Source organism: Synchiropus splendidus, chromosome 3, assembly GCF_027744825.2.
Source record: "Synchiropus splendidus isolate RoL2022-P1 chromosome 3, RoL_Sspl_1.0, whole genome shotgun sequence".
Taxonomy (NCBI): domain Eukaryota; kingdom Metazoa; phylum Chordata; class Actinopteri; order Syngnathiformes; family Callionymidae; genus Synchiropus; species Synchiropus splendidus.
Genome location: NC_071336.1, coordinates 11,007,304 through 11,023,891, shown reverse-complemented (window position 1 = coordinate 11,023,891; position 16,588 = coordinate 11,007,304). Strand labels below are relative to the sequence as shown.

Genomic DNA, 16,588 nt, shown 5'->3' with positions numbered 1-16,588 from the left:
GGAGGGAAAGTGGATGTGGCTCTCGTGTTCATCTTTGAGGTTTGAGTATAAATGTGTCGACAACAACAACAGTGTTTTCTGCAATAGTAAGATGCCATTAGCTTTACTAAGGACCAACACTGAAGATGGTTATTCTCAGGGCAGTGCAGCCAAAACTTCATTTGTATTATTTTCAAATAAAAAAAAAACTCTTTCTTATCATGAGAAACAAACCATTTAGAATTGCCTAAATATGAGCAACACAAGGTGCAAACCTGAAAGTCGCTCTTTTGAAAAAACATTTTAGATTCCGTCCCTTGGAATCACCTTTTATAATAACTCCTCAGAATCCCTCCACGTGTGGTCCTCTCCTGCGGAGCAAAACCCCACCTCTTGTATGTCGGTCCATCTCTCCGTCCGCCTTCTTCAAACTGAGTTGGCATTGATTAAGTGTGCGTTCCGGAGTGGCGCTAATCGCATTTTAGCCGATGTAATGTGTTTTCGTGTGGCAGGTGGAGCTGGAGCGAGGGAAGACCCTCCACATTAAGGCGCTGGCGCTCGGAGACCTGAACAAGGCAGGACAGAGGGAGGTCTTCTTTGAGCTGAACGGCCAGTTGAGATCTGTGCTGGTGAAGGACACTGTCGCCATGAAGGTACGGGCGGGAGAGGGAGGGAGGGAGGGAGGGTGTGATGGAGGTGGGAAGGGTTGTCTGAGGAGGCGCGGGGTTATAGAAGGAGGAGAGAGTGATGGATAGCTGAGAGGAGGGATAAATCTCTGCAGTAAAACACTGTGAGGATGAAAGGGGGGCGGGGCCAGTGGCTTTAATTTAATCCAGAGTGTCATATTTCTTGTGGTGTGGAGGGCGCAGTGGGGGGATTTTATTCATGAAAACAGAGCGACAGACAGATGATGAATGAACCAATGACATGTCATCACCAGGAAATGAAGTTCCATCCTAAAGCGCAGAAGTCCATCAAAGGTCAGGTGGGGGCGCCCATGCCTGGGAAGGTCCTGGAAGTGAAAGTGGAAGTTGGGTCAAAGGTCAGTGTGCTGTCAACCAAGGCGTCGCTAAAATATGGTGGAAATGGAAATCTGTCACCCTGACTCAACTTTATTGTAACGACTTGGTAACTCAGTTTGTGTTGTCGTCCGCTGTGGCAGGTGGAGAAGGGTCAGCCGCTGTGTGTCCTGTCCGCCATGAAGATGGAAACGGTGGTCAACTCTCCGATGTCCGGCACTGTCAAGTCCATCCACGTGACTCCTGACTCCTCACTGGAGGGCGACGACCTGATCCTGGAGATCGAGGAGTAGAGCGGGTCACTGAGGTCAAGTTAGAGGAATGAAGCGCTACAGGAGCGTTTATTCCTGACGTCTGGCAACAAGAATGCGAAAACTAGACCCACAAGTCCATAGAAAAGGGAATTTAAATATATCTTTAATAGTCTGAATGTCAAACTAAAAGTAGAATCTCGACATTCCTTCATCTAATGTCCGCGAGGTCAAAGTAGCTTCATCAATAATCACTATGTTTGCTATGCTGACAATGTTGCTGAGTATCTAACATAGATGTGACTTTATTATCATCAGTAATATACAAGTCTTTTACGTGGTCAGGAAGGTTTCCAGGGCTCATCGTCGTTCTTTCATGCGGCCAGGTTTTCATGTGCAAAAAGAAAACATTTCTTTCTCCAGTTACTGACAGCAAACGACACGAACAAAAGCTGTTACAGACTAAATTCATTTTCCTCCCCTTTCTGTTCTTTTGGAAAGGTGATGTGGTATTTGAGGAATCACGAACACGAGCGCTCGGCCAGGTAGCTTCAGGTCACGCGGAGGGTCGCGGCAGGGTTAATCTTCATCTCACAATTCTAATTTTAAAAAAGCACAATAAACAGCACCACTCAGATGTTCATAAGCACAAAGTGAGGATGGTTCTGAACTTCAAAAGTTAAGCCGTTACGCGCCTCCTTTAAAGGAGAGGCCGTCTCACGGCGTCCACCCCGGGATTCCAATGTGAGCCATTAATGGGATTACGAGCACAAGCGGTGTTATTTTCTGCAGATTAATTTCTGAAGTCTTTGTCAAGTGATGTGAAATTATCTGCATAAATTGGAGAGACTCTGGAGAGTTGCGGCACTTGATGATGAATGAGACAACAGGCGGGACGCTTCACCTCCGGAACGCTTCCCTGACAACCGCGTTACCGTGGCAACGCCACATCCAACAGCACTTCCACTCCAGCGTTGGGTGACTCACAGATATGAATGTTTTTTTGGGGGTCACTTGATCGTGTAATTAAGAGAAGAGAACAGTGAATCCAACGTAAAAGTATTTTTCTATGGTTTGATCTATGCAAGTCTGACAGGTGGTGACCACAGCACGTGTCTTGGCCCACTGGAAACAAACAAAATCCAGTCTCTCCATCCAGTTGTGTTTGAGTTTGGACTCTGGCAGTGAAACACTTCTGCTGGTCACTGATCGGCTCATCTTTTACACATGTTCCAAATTGTCTCCTGAAACTAAAAGTGCTGAGATTGTATTGTTGCTGTGAAACACGATAATATCTGCCCCAACAATCCTTGTTTACTATGGTTTCGGTCACTTTCCTCCTCCTTCGTTAACGTCGGCTGGATTTATGCAATAATGTCGTCTGATTCGTTTGTTACTGCTTCGCAAACCAAGGTCTTCTTGGCTCCAGACATCCTGTGAGGTTGTATTCCATCTGATGAGGTTCCAATTCATCGCAGACATTCACTGAATAATCTACAGTCGACCACGTCAGTGGTAGTGGATGAATCGGCGCTTAGTTTACATGTCTGTGTTCCTGAGAGTCTTACTGAGAAAGATGGAGAAATAACAAAGTGATTGTTCTGTCTGTACTTATAATAAAATAAAGTTTAACTTGAATATTCCTCTTCTCTCGTCTTCACTGGGTGGTTAGTCTGCCTCATTGAGGACCTGCTTTTTACAGGTGAAGCAATGCAGTGAGACAAGCTTCAGCTACTTGTTGGAGTGGGACCATAAGTAGCTCCATCTTCATAACCAATGATTGTTGTAGACATGTAAATCTATTTTTTCCTCAAGAGATTGGTTGGATAAATGCTTCTGTTGTTCCGTCAGCAGCTGTCATATTGTTCAAAGTACAGGCACATTAACTGGAGGATGGAGGGTAGTCCAAGTCATGAGCTTCAGGAAAAACCAGGCAAGATAGATCATCCTTGTTATACATGTCCCTGTTGACCCAACTGTGAGGTGTTTGGAAATTTGGCTGAACATTGTGTTCACAAAGGAAGGAATGTTGTCGTCTCAAACTAACCATTACACGTCCCAAATGAGACCTATTCTCCAACACTTCCCCTCATTGAACAAGAGGTGTGAAATACTGTGAGATGGACAGTTTAAGAAAGAGCACATTTTAAATATAAAATCGCCCAGGTGATCATCAGGACATAATGAAAGGAAATATGTTTTTCTCCTCAAGAGCTGCATTATAGTCGGATATTTTGAAGGGGAGTTGCATTCCCACAGTAAGGTATATGCAGTAAAGAGGGGAAAAAAAACTCATGCTAGCACAAAATCTCTCCATGCATTTGTGGAAATGTGTGTATTTTGTTAATAGATTAAACGGCTACACTTTAGATTGGGGAACGAACATTAACAATTAATACACAAATTACTTATTTACAGCTAATAATCAGCATAATATGTTTAGAGTGAACGTTTGCTTACTATTCCAGGTTAAAATACAGTCAGTCCTTTACTAGGATGAAATACAGGGAAATATGCTGCTAATACACATATTAATAAATTAAGTCATTTATTTATGGTTATATTTGCTCACTAATCTAAAGTACAAACATAACGCTGCGTGTTGCCGTTTCATAAAGAGAATTGATCAGTGTGTGTGTGTCCAGGTTGTGGTGCTGTGCTCCTCTTGTATGTGCTCTCAGGGTCCCTGTGGAGCAGGGCTGGGCAGTTAATTTCCTAAGGGTTCACTTTATACACTGAGACCGGTGTGAGGAGCCGTCAAGCCAGAAGCCAGAAGAATAAGCTCTTTGTTTTATAATACTCTCACATGAAACAAGGGGAATATACAGTAAGGTGGCTGTAGCTATACCGTGGCATGCTTACAGTACTTCAGCATATTCCATTTAATGATGCTCAATATAAATCAGGAATGTTGGAAGCACACTTTAATACATATATACAGTGGTACCTCGGTTCTCGACCACAATCTGTTCCAGACGGCCGTTCGAGAACCGATTTGTTCGAAATCCGAATCGATTTTTCCCATTACACCTTCACCTTCACCTTCTTCTACCACTTATCCGGGGTCGGGTCGCGGAGGCAGCATTCGGAGCAGGGAAGCCCAAACTTCTCGGTCCGCACAAACCTCCTCCAGCTCCTCCCGGGGGATCCCGAGGCATTCCCAGGACAGACCGGAGACATAATCTCTCCAGCGAGTCCTGGGTCTTCCCCGGGGTCTCCTCCTGGTAGGACATGCCCGGAACACCTCCCCAGGGAGGCGTCCAGGGGGCATCCGGATCAGATGCCCGAGCCACCTCAGCTGGTTCCTCTCGATGTGGAGGAGCAGCGGCTCCACCCCGAGCTCCTCCCGGATGACCGAACTCCTCACCCTATCTCTAAGGGTGCGCCCAGCCACCCTGCGGAGGAAACTCATCTCAGCCGCTTGTATCCGCGATCTCATCCTTTCGGTCATTACCCAAAGCTCGTGACCATAGGTGAGGGTGGGAACGTAGATCGATCGCTACGCCTAGAAATTCTGTCCATAAAAGTGATGAACAGAACCGGTGACTAAGGGCAGCCCTGGCAGAGGCCAACATGCACCGGGAACAGGTCTGATTTACTGCCAGCAATGCGAACCATGCTCCTGCTCCGGTCATACAGGGACCGGACAGCCCCTAGCAGAGGGCCTCGTATCCCATATTCCCGGAGCACCCCCCACAGGACATTGTGAGGGACACGGTCGAACACCTTCTCCAAATCCGCAAAGCATATGTGGACTGGTTGGGCGAACTCCCATGAACCCGATGGAGGGTATAGAGCTGGTCCAGTGTTCCACGACCGGGACAAAAACCACACTGTTCCTCCTGGATCTGAGGTTCGACTATCGGCCGAAGTCTCCTCTCTAATACCCTGGAATAGACCTTTCCAGGGAGGCTGAGGAGTGTGATCCCCCTGTAGTTGGAACACACCCTCCGGTCCCCCTTCTTAAACAGGGGGACCACCACCCCGGTCTGCCAATCCAGAGGCACTGTCCTTGAGTGCCACGCGATGTTGAGACCTGTCAGCCACGACAGCCCAACAACATCCAGGGATTTCAGATACTCCGGACGGATCTCGTCCACCCCCGGGGCCCTACCACCTGCTTCCCCCTTTTGAGGCGACGGACGGTTTGCCAGAATTTCTTCGAGGTTGACCAATAGCCCTCCTCCGTGGCCTTTCCGAACTCCTCCCAGACCCGAGTTTTTGCCTCCAAGACTGCACGAGAAGCGGCACGCTTGGCCTGCCGGTACAGGTCTGCTGCCTCAGGAGTCCCACAGGCCATCAAGACCCGATAGGACTCCTTCTTCAGCCTGACGGCATCCCTTACTTTCGGTGTCCACCACCGGGTTCGGGGATTGCTGCCACGACAGGCACCGGAGACCTTACGACCGCAACTACGTGCAGCCGCATTGACAATGGAGGAGGAGAACATGGCCCACTCAGACTCCATGTCACCTACCTCCCTCGGGATCTGGGAGAAACTCTCCCGGAGGTGGGAGTTAAAGACGCCACTGACAGCGGGTTCCGCCAGGCGTTCCCAGCAGACCCTCACGATACGTTTGGGCCTGCCCGGTCTGACCGGCTTCCTCCCCTGCCAGCGGATCACACTCACCACCAGGTGGTGATCGGTTGACAGCTCTGCCCCTCTTTTCACCCGAGTGTCCGAGACACGTGGCCGATGGTCAGATGACACGATCACAAAGTCTATCATATATATATATATATATATTTATCTATATATATATATATATATATATATATATCGATGAAACAAATTTTCTAATTAATGAGACAATTTGAGATGAATTAATCTCAATTAATTGCAGTTTAATCGTATAAGAATATTGGCCACAAGAAGCCACATTTTTCAATTTGAATGAATCCGGAATATTACTGAATCAAATGATGGACCCATACATACATTTAAACAACAGAATATTGTTTATTTACATCAGTGTGACAATAGAACAATAAATCACAATGGTGGCTGTATTCAAGTTTTTATATCACCTTATTTAAACTAAAGCTCTTTTAAGGTCTTGAACAGATGTGCAGGACTCCTGCACTTACAAAGGTTCCATGTTGTCTGGAGAGCAAACTGTTAAACTAAATTAAAATAAAATCATTGAATGCGATTAAAATATTTTAATATGTTAATCGCGATTAATTAATTAATCGCGATTAACTTGTTAAAGTCCCACAACAAAAAATGACATTTTAGGAGTCAAATGGTCATCAACGATGTGAGGCACCTCCCTGTCCCACGTCTGCTGGAGACGCCAGCTCTGACTCTCCACTCTCCACACTCCACTCGTCTGACGCTGCTGAAGGAGCCTGGAAACAGTGATCACTTTGTGTCTGCGGCTCATCAAGTTCCCCTCCGTTGTCGGAAACTGTCAGAGTTAAAGAGAGAAAGCTCTCCAACCAATATTTAATTCAAACCCATGATTTGAGTTATTTTCTTTCATTCCCGCCCTGCAGCATCCAATTCTCTGGTGTCGCACCGACATTAAACACTGAGCATGTTAATGAGGCCTCCGGCGGCTTCATCATCATCATTTCTGTTTCACTTGACTGTGGCTGGCTCATTGATGAGGATGAGGATGAGGATGAGGATGAGGATGATGATGATGATGATGATGATCCGTTCCCATGACGAGAAAGAAAAAAAAGCCCCCCGTTTGTCATGAAGTTGTTTGGGTTCCGACTCATCTCTGCAGATCTGTGACCGAGCAACAAGGTGATGTGTTCCCAGTGACCCAGGTGTGACTGTGGAGACATGGGCTTCTGCCGTCTTCAGGAGCTCCGAGTCAATTCTCCTGTAATAGCAGCGCCGTCTACCTTCAAAGAGAGATGTACTTTGCTTCTCAGATCCAAGCATTGATCCCTGTGGTACGCCTTCGCTCAAACTATTACAGGCTAAAGGATTGTGTTTAGTCATGTTTCCCAAACGAAAGCTTCATTTCCAGACTTGTACTGGCAACAGCTCCCACACAGCAAAGTCTCCTGGTTTTATGTCACCATTATTGATCCAGTCGCTCGGATGAGACACCAACAATAGATGCAGAATTCAGACCTCACTCTGCTGTAGACATCTCCTGTGGTCCCAGTGGGGGCCAGCTCTGCCATCCATCACTCAGGAGCCGCTGCTTCTTTCTAGGTCGAGCTGTCCTGCTCTGTTTTATATGACCCCACTTGTTCTTAAACACTCGAGGAGATTCAGGAAATCTGGACCTTCCCGAGACCTTCCCTGGTCAATGTCGACTGTGGGTCTCTCACCAATCACGGAGGTCCGCCGGGGCGTGGAGGTGTGAGCAGTAATCCCTCTGTCATGTAATCCCTCCCCCCTCTGTAATCCTCCCGCAGAATAAACACCAGTCGGATCTGTCAGTTGATTCTCTTCCAGTCGTCCATCACAGTTGGGGTCTGATCCCACGTTCAGCCTGTGGGTCTGCCGTCACTCGCAGAGTTTGAGAGCTGCTTCGCTGAAAGTCAGAATCCACGACGGTGTGTGTGTGTGTGTGTGTGATGCGCAGGAACTGCATTATGGCTTCACTAACTTGACTTAACTCTATTGGCAGACAAACACAGAAGGAAAGCTATCCACCGAGGGAAAAAATGAAGTCTTCACTGTGGCCTTCAACATCAAGCTTAGAATCTGAGGTTGTGGATCCTCACCCGCAGGTGCAAGCCAATCCATATTCTCTCCGAGGACCTGCTTCTGTCACAGCAGCCGGCAGAATGAGAGCAGGGAGCGTCACTAACTACCTGAAACATGTTTCATGTCGAGTCGACAGATCCTCTCCTCAGATCTCACATGTCTTTGTCAAACCCAGTCTGCTGGATTCTCCTGCAACTTTGACAATCAGACAGAAACGTCGGAACGCAAACATGATCACAGACATGTTTGTCTCGATCTGGTGATGTCAGCGACTGATTCTGCTGATCATGTCTGCCATCTGCCATGAAACTACACTCCTCTTTCTGAACAAGCAGGGCCAGCTGATGCGGAGAGCGTGGGAGAGAAGACCACTGGAACCAAATTCATCTGGTGAATCCACTTGTTTTTTTGGCAGTTTTCCTCCGCACCTGTAGATTATTCTGAAGATTCTGCGGTTTAACAGCATCCTTCAGTTATATATGGATCAAGTTCTCGCAAAGTCAAAGTCTTCTGCAGTGAAACAACTAGTACTGTAGACCACTCACCTGAGACCAGCCCCCAGATGGAGTTGAAACGAAGAACTGCTGAATACAGACAAACCTACAGAACACCACCAAAATCAGTCGGCTCGTGTCCGACCCTCCCTTTTAAAAAAAAAAAAAAAAACGTGTGAGTTGTTCTGTTTACAAATGGAGCTCCCTTGCATAAGCTTCACTGAGCTTTACTGCAATGTTAGATTTGATTTCTGATCAGCTCGCTCAGCAAGAACTGGACGAGCCGGCTGTCTTCAGAGGGGTGGTGTAGCACTCTGTTGAGCAAAGCGCAGCCGAGGGAGCGAGGGGAGGGATTGGCAGGTCGAGCTAGAAAACGCCAGAAACCTTCAATAGCGTTTTCTTTACAGCTTGCCACCAAATGAGCTGCTTTTCATTTGCTGTGCGGCGACTAAGCACACGAGCATCTGACCTGCCACCTCACGCTGTCCAACTGACATCAGTCAATGCTGGACGACAATCATCAGCCCCTTATTGACTTGCTGTCTGAGTGTGTGTGGTAGAATTGATTCGCGGCAGCCCTGGTTGTGTGTCCAAAAACACTTAGTGTCGTCATAATGTGAGTGTGTGAGTGTGGACTGGCAGAGGCTGTTGGGACAATTCAGACCCCAGTGTTGGCTCATGGAGTCGCACAGTCAAGGTTTGACTGACTCTTCAACTCTTATAGCTGGAAGGTATTGTTTTAAAGACTTGTCAAACAGTCAAGTCAAGACTCAGCCAGAGAGTCTCTAACCGCCCCAGTCAGGTCAAGTCTCCACTCTGCAAGTTCATGTTGTTCTTTTTACACTTAAGCTGTCAAGTGTGTCCACTCCAGCAGCTACTTCAAGTCTGACCCCTGCGGCGGTCAAGTCTGTGCCCCCGAGACCAGTCTGAACAGCCCGACCATCAGGACAAGTCTTCCACGAGAGCGAGTCAATTAAGACTCGAGTGTGACTTCACTCAGTCGAAAATCGGTGCTCCTCTGATGGCCGTGTCCATGATGTGAAGTTAAAGTCCCTCTCCCACCGTCTCCCTCCATCTTGACTTTTGCTCATCAGATGTTTTCTTAATTCCTGAGTTTTGACTCCATTAGCGTGTTTTTTAAAAGAGCACGCTCCAAGCATGAATATTGAAGCTGCTTCAAGTTGGAATCCTCTTCTGGGATCCTGCTACTAAACACACGCGGGTAGTGTTTGTTCTCTTCTGTCGGCTCCAGTCCCACACACACACAAAGACTTGTGCCTTGTTAGGAGGTGTGTGTCACCAGCTGAACTGTGGTTGCTGACATCCAACTTCTCCCTCGGTTCTGTGACTGACTCAGGCACTGAAACACGTCTCACCCTTTAAGTAGGGATGGTTATCGGTATCGGCCTGCATCGGTATCGGCCCGGCTGAAATGGACTGGACTGGATGTTGGCTCCAATCCATAAGGCCGAATCACCTCAATTCACTTTGAGTGTAATAATGTGATGTCTGGTTGATTTTAACAACAAGGTGTTTTTGCCGAGTTGTTAAAAGTCTTACGTTTTAATGAAGCCAAAGTATTTGTACACAACTTCAGAGGTGTTTTTGAGTGACAGGTGGAAGGCATAGGATCGGTCCTGCAGGCTACTGGATCAGTGTCGGATGTGAAAAACTGGTGTCTGCCAGTTGCCAGCTGACCTTCTCTGCTGGACACCTCAACATCTCAACTGTCTCATCGCTGCCCCACCTACTGTAGTTGCTCCACTCCATCACACCAGGAGAAGACTCTAAAGAGGCCTCTGACCAAGTAAGTTGTTTCTTCTTAAGCTGCTGCCCAGGGCCCAAGACCCTGTAGAGCTTCCGGTGTTTGTGTGAGACTCCTTCTGTGTGTCTGCTCTCACTCGGCTCCACAGAGCTGAGCCACAACATCACACACCTGCAGCGAAGTCCTGTGGAGCCGAGCAACAGCAAAGAAGAGTGAAAGACAGAGACAGCTGGAGCACCGTCTCCTCCACCGGCTTCGTCCTCCTTCAACCTGTGAGCACCAATAATGATAATTTAGGGGAAACAGTCTTTATGATCTCATGAAGATGATGGAGTCCAACTCATAATTCCTCTGGACTGTTTGATCGTGACTGTAAATCCTGACCAGCATTGATTTTACACCCTCGTAGATCCTCATCTGGAACGGCGGGAGAATCTCCAGAATCCTTGCAGATCTGGAGGCTTGTTTATCAGGCGGATTCTTCTGGGACCGTTTAACTCAACAAAGAGTTTTCTCCTCCATTTTCTCAGCGCTCTCATCAGAGAGTCAAACTCATCTTCCCTTCATTTTGCTCTGGTACTGACCCAAAATCTGCGGATGCCAGAGACGAAAGACAGCCAAGAATCTCAGCGTCATCCAAGTAAGGACCCAGAGGAAAGGAATCTTTTGTTCTTCGCCTCATCACAACAGGGACTGGAGCGCAGCGCCGCCGGTGAAGCAACTAATGTGCGCTGAGGAAGGAGAGCTGCTGCTGGAAGAAACAGCAACGTCAGATCGCCAAAATGAATGTTTAGTGTTGAATCGTCTTCCTTCATAGCTCTACAAGTGATCACCTCAGCTAAAATAGGCTCTTTTACTGGTTGTGTTCCTTTCATTTTGTCATCATTTTGTACAATTTCCACGTCTCAAACATGGAACCACCTAGGTTGAGTTTGGTTGTTCGAGTACTGCCTTTCCACCGCTGGATTGTTTCTTCCAGTCCTCTTTTTATACAAACTTTGTCAGTTGTTTCACTTCATATAACAGATTTTTCATAACAGTTGAATTTTTCCAATGCTGATGTTTCTTTCTTCTGAACGTTATATCACTTTCAAACAATTTTGTCAACGAATTATTCTTTTTTTAAGCATTTATCATCAATTACGTTTCAAAACTCATGTGTTCCTTGTGTCAACTCTTTCATCTAACTTCGTTCATCTAGTTTTAATTGTGTTCCTGACTGGGATTTTTTCACTCCAGTCGGCTTCCACTCTGACTTTTGTTCAGTTGGCCATGAGCAACTCCTGCTGGCCTCCAGTGAAACATCACTTGTGACCGGGAGCTACTAGGATTCTAGAACTGTAACACAGCAGTGAGAGAGCAAAAGTGATTAAAAGACATCATGAAAAAAAATCCGACTCCAATAAGCTGCTGCTCACTTTCGGCTGACTTCACATTTTCATCATATCGAATTTTAAGTACGCTTCTCTCCAGCGTGTCTCAGTGTGATTAGTTTAAACATTTCACTTGTCCAAGATTAAAACATCTGACATGAACTCATCCTTTGACAGAGTTTTTCACTGAATATAATTCAAATAGCAGGAGAGGTTTTCCTTGTCTGTTTCAAACACTTGTTTTTTTATTGAGAGGAGCAAACAAATGTTCCTCTTCGAAACACCAATGTCCAAATAACAGTGTTTGTTTTTCTTCCGGAAACCTGGAGAGTTGGAGACGGGACAGTCTGGTGAGAGACAGAGAGAGAGAGAGAGGCAGCTTGTTCCACCCGTCACACACATGAGGAGGACTGACAACTCCGAATTTGGTTGTTGTGGTTCCTGGCCAATTCCCTCCGGCAGCGAGTGAGACGTGGAGTTCAACTGACAGTTGCTCTAGCTGAAACTAACTCACAACTTCCAGCTTTTTTGCTAGGTGATGTTCACAAATGCTTCATGTCAGAGAGTGTTTACATGAAAAAGCCTCAAGAAAAACAGGCACTTGCTAGTCTACTGTTGTGCAGACAAACAAAGCAACGGAGTGAAAAACCAAGGTGAAGTTCATGTGTTACAATTCATCCTTCTCAATGTGCCGGCTGGTTAAGTTGCTCCGTCTGAGCCAGCAGATGATGAATAACATCCACATGATTACAGAGATAACTGGCAGACGATGCATTCAGGAACAGCCAACAGCCAAGAGAGCTCAGTCATTCACACCGACATAAAGAGTGAGGCGTGCAACAGTGTCCCCGACACTCTGGAGATACTCTGCCTGTTTACACTCCAGTTTCCTCCTTCCTCACCCGTGGATGGTGGGAGAGGGAGCGAGTGTCTGACATGAGTGACTTCTGTGAGAATGACGCGTGGGTTTGTGTCATGCTGCTCTCCTGCACCAGCCGCGTCTTCAACTGTGGCTGTCACTCAAAACAGAATCAGTCAGAGCCCGAGTCCTTGGTCGGAACTCTAGTTCAGGGCTCCCGGGACAGAGTCATGTGTCCGAGGGTTCCGTCCAGGTTAGCAGCCACGCTCCCCGACTCCGTGCTGTGAGCGCACAGCTGTGTGTGTGTGTGTTTATAATAAGAGGCGACAGTCTTCTGTTGCCAGGGTAATGAGACAATGTTGCTAGGCAAATAGATGGAGCTGTTTTACGCAAGCTTCGACAGGTGTGTGTGTGTGTGTGAATCGTACACAAGGCCATGATGCAAAAAGAGATGCTGCAAGCTTCTCCTTTATGCATCAAAATGTGTGTGTGTGTGTGTGCGTGTGTGAGGTGATGTGATTGGTCTGACGGCGCCTGAGGAGACACACTTTGAGACAGACGGACATATTTGGAGGCAGCAGCGTCCTCGTGACAGACTGATGGATCAGACAGCAGCAAGGTGACGCACACACCGAGAGAGTGAGACGATGAGGTTAGAGCCAAAAAGACAGCTGGATGAACAAACGTGCGGAACAAGGGAGACAGACCCCGCGGAGGGGACAACACTCCCCCCAAACAAGAAACATTTCTAATGTGACCTTGAAGCCTTTTTTAAAAGCCAGAGACAATTTGGAGTGTGAAGGCTGTGGTGTGGTGCAGAGCTGTCAGTCTGCTGCCAGACTGGGGAGGAGGGGGAGGCTTTTATGGCTGGGATGTGTTTGCAATACTGAGAAAAGGAACATTCAGGTCTGCTGCTGAAGCAGAGACCTCTGAGAGAGTTAGACTGTAGCTGCATCACCGGGCCCGAGTGACTCCTCCACTTTCATGTCGAGCTGCTGACTCGGAACGTTTCTGAAATATGACAATATCCATCAGCTGTCATGAGGAAGCTCGCTAGCAGCGGATGACTTGCAGGTGTGGCTCACCCTTGCTGTGACTCCTCACACTTCCTCCAGCAGGTCACTTGTCCTGGTGGCTGTGCAGCGCTACCCTCATCTGTCCACAGTCAGCCGTGAGGCGTTTGAGGACATTCAACAACTCTTCATTCATTCATTTTTGTCCCGAGACTTTCAAAACCTAGTGAGACTCACTGACCTGTCATGAGGCATAGCACCTTCAGGCCCTGTTTACGCAGTAACAGGTATTAAGTCAAGTTTTTCTAACAGGGGAAAAAATGACATTTCTGGTAACGGTATCATGGTTGTCATCACGTAAAGACTAGAAGCCAAAGCGGCTGAAGCAGGAGTGTTTGATGCCATCGCCAACTTCTGAGAGTTTTGCTTGTTGGAGATGTTAGGAATATAAATGAATACAAGGTAAATCAACGTGTGTCGACCACAGCGCTGCACCTATCCCTTGATAAACTGCACAGAGAGTGCTAAATCGATACACTTAAATTAGCAGATTTTTTTGTCTTTTAACCAGCCTATGAAAACTGTGAAATTTGACCTTGCTATAGAGACATCATCAGGCGACCAGGATGGATCTTCTCCAAGTGGGACTTTTCTTGCTGTGTAAACAGAGCCAAGAGCAACACTGGATTATGATTTGTGGAAGTGGAGGCCGAGTCATCCGTGGCTGTCAGTTTTGGTAGTTGTCGTTTTAAAGAATAGTTCAGAGACTAATTGTCTTTTTTTCAGTTGAAGGTGTGAGACTGAGTCAGAGAGAGCGCACAACGCTCCAGATGAAATCACAGCTCTTGACAACCAGACACAGGTAAGAATGGCTGGTTGATCGTCTTTCTGCGTGAGATTATGTGGCAAGGACAACTTCTCACATGAGTGACTCCGTTTGTGAGAGTGTTTGCTGCTCAGGCCTCCTGCTGCGCCGCGTGACATCATCTTTTTTCACCTTCTCTCTCAGGCTGCACCGCCAGAACCTATTGATTTGACCTCCAGAGGTCACTAGAAGGGCCCGGCGGGGACTTTGCTCTCTGGGTGTCCCACCTGCACAGACTCAGTATAGGATCCAGACGGAAACCAGCCTCTGTACGATAAATACATTCAATTGTGTTTCTCACTGGCATCAGACTTGAATCAACCATCAATAGCTAGAGACTGAATTGATCCAAGATGGCTGAAACAACTTGCAATGGGAACAGACAAGACACACTGTAAGAGGGTCCAGTGTTGGATGTAAGATATGAGATGTGCGTGTGGGTGGTTGGGTGGTTGTGGACCAGGTGGTTTTGTTTGTTTATCTTGTCTTTGTTGTGTTTTATTTGCCCTTGCACTTACTTGAACAGCTGTGATTTATTATTTGATGGTCATTTCCTGCTTCCTGAATTTGTTTTACTCTGTGTCGTATCCCCTGATACCATTCAGGTGTTTTGATAGATTCATGTGAAAATCAATAAACAAAGTTCTTTAAAAAAAAAAATTGTGCGCTGCCTCCGCCTGTGTCGGTGACGGAGATCCTCTGCTCAGCACGGTCTGAACGAGACTGAAGAGTCTCACGCTGAGGAAGGGTCTGGGTGTGTGTGACCAGGGTCCAGTGCCTGGACACGATGAGGCTGATTTCAGCACAGTTACACTCTCTTGCAGCAGCGCGTTAAATATGGCTGTCGGGTCAATAATTCATGGCGTTGTTCTTCTCCAGAGCTTCACCTGAAATCTCCGACGGCGAAGAAGAAAAATGTGCTGAATCCTCCGGAGCTGATGATGAAACTGACAGACAAAGATGATAAATGATCGTCTGTTAAAGAGCGTGTCAGACCAGAGGTGTGTCCACGTCTCCTTAAACTTTTAGCAGTGAAACTCCTGAGACAGGACTTTGAAAGGAGGCAGCAGGAGAATCTTAATCCACCGCTGATGAAAGGCACTTCATCACTTTCATGTTCCAGCACATGTAAATCTTCTTCATCGCAGTGTTTTCATATGGAAAAGTGCTACATTGATGATGGCTTTCCACATCAAACGGCAGGAGTGTTTAGCAAGAACATACAAAAAGTCCTCACAGACATTTTGTCCAAACTCAGCGTGGCTTCGCACCGCTTTGATGAATAAATGCACTGAACCTGTGAAGGGCGTTCAAAATAAGACAGCACCGTGTCAGTGACCTCATCGACCACTTGAGCGCCGGCGCATGAGTGGTCCCGAAGCGCGGCACTGATCTTGTGTAGGTATCATATCTGAAAGCAGCGTGTGAGAGCAGCTCTGTTAGCAGTAACCGAGCGGAAATGACAGTAATTAGCTAAATGAGCTGCATCTGTACCTGAGGGGAGAGCAAGACGCCGCAGCCACCGCCGCCGCTTTAACCAGATAGAGACGAGCGGCTGCACAAACAGAAGAGGAATGTTGGAGGCAGAGTCTGGCAGCTGGTGAGATGGCGAGGGATGAGTGGAGGCGGGTTTGTACAGCTGCGACGCCAAATCCTGACACCCCGCCTCCCAGAGCGTCCACCAGCGGCCATGTTTACTCGCCAGCACGTGTCGCAGGTTAGAGTGACCCAGAAAGAAACGGAGTTCAACTGCAGTGAGGATGAAAGCTGCGTATGTCACGTCCTGCCGACGAAGTGTGAGCCAAGAATGACACTTTTACTTAATTTCTGTGTGAAGTGGAGTTCCATCCACACCAAGTGTAACTCAGACAGGGTGTATACAACCACTCTGTGTCATGGTCGACATCTGACCGCAGACCAGCATGGCTGCCACATGACCCCTGAGATACTGAATTATCCCATAGTTGAAGTGGAAAAGGGGTTTTTAGATTTGCAATGAGTGAAGAACCGGCATTTCTGTCTCTACCGTCTAATGTCATTGTCAGGCGGAACCCGAACTGGAGACGGAGGCGGATGGAACCCTGTGTTCCGCGCTCATGCTGAAAACCCTTCAAAACCTGCCTCTGGCGCAGCTGCACGGCTGTTAAAGACAGAAGGCTAGCGCTAACACGTTTGTCTCCTTTTCAGGTTGTGGTTTGTTTGTTTTTAGGTAAAATTTAATATGACATCTGATGTGGCGATCACAGTCTCACACGCAGCGTGTCAGAGTTCAACTATTTTCTGACAATAGC

The 16,588-nt window shown here is 47.2% G+C and overlaps 1 protein-coding gene across 1 annotated transcript in view; it reads left to right on the top strand.

Annotated features, from left to right (window-relative positions):
- Positions 1-2,892, top strand: part of LOC128755270 (pyruvate carboxylase, mitochondrial-like) — a 174,878-nt gene extending 171,986 nt beyond the window's left edge. The window contains exons 25-27 of the mRNA XM_053858484.1: positions 492-632; positions 920-1,021; positions 1,142-2,892. Of these exons, the coding sequence (XP_053714459.1) occupies positions 492-632; positions 920-1,021; positions 1,142-1,291 (393 nt within the window). The 3' untranslated portion in view covers positions 1,292-2,892. The remainder of the gene's footprint in view (positions 1-491; positions 633-919; positions 1,022-1,141) is intronic.
- The last annotated feature ends 13,696 nt before the right edge of the window (positions 2,893-16,588 follow it).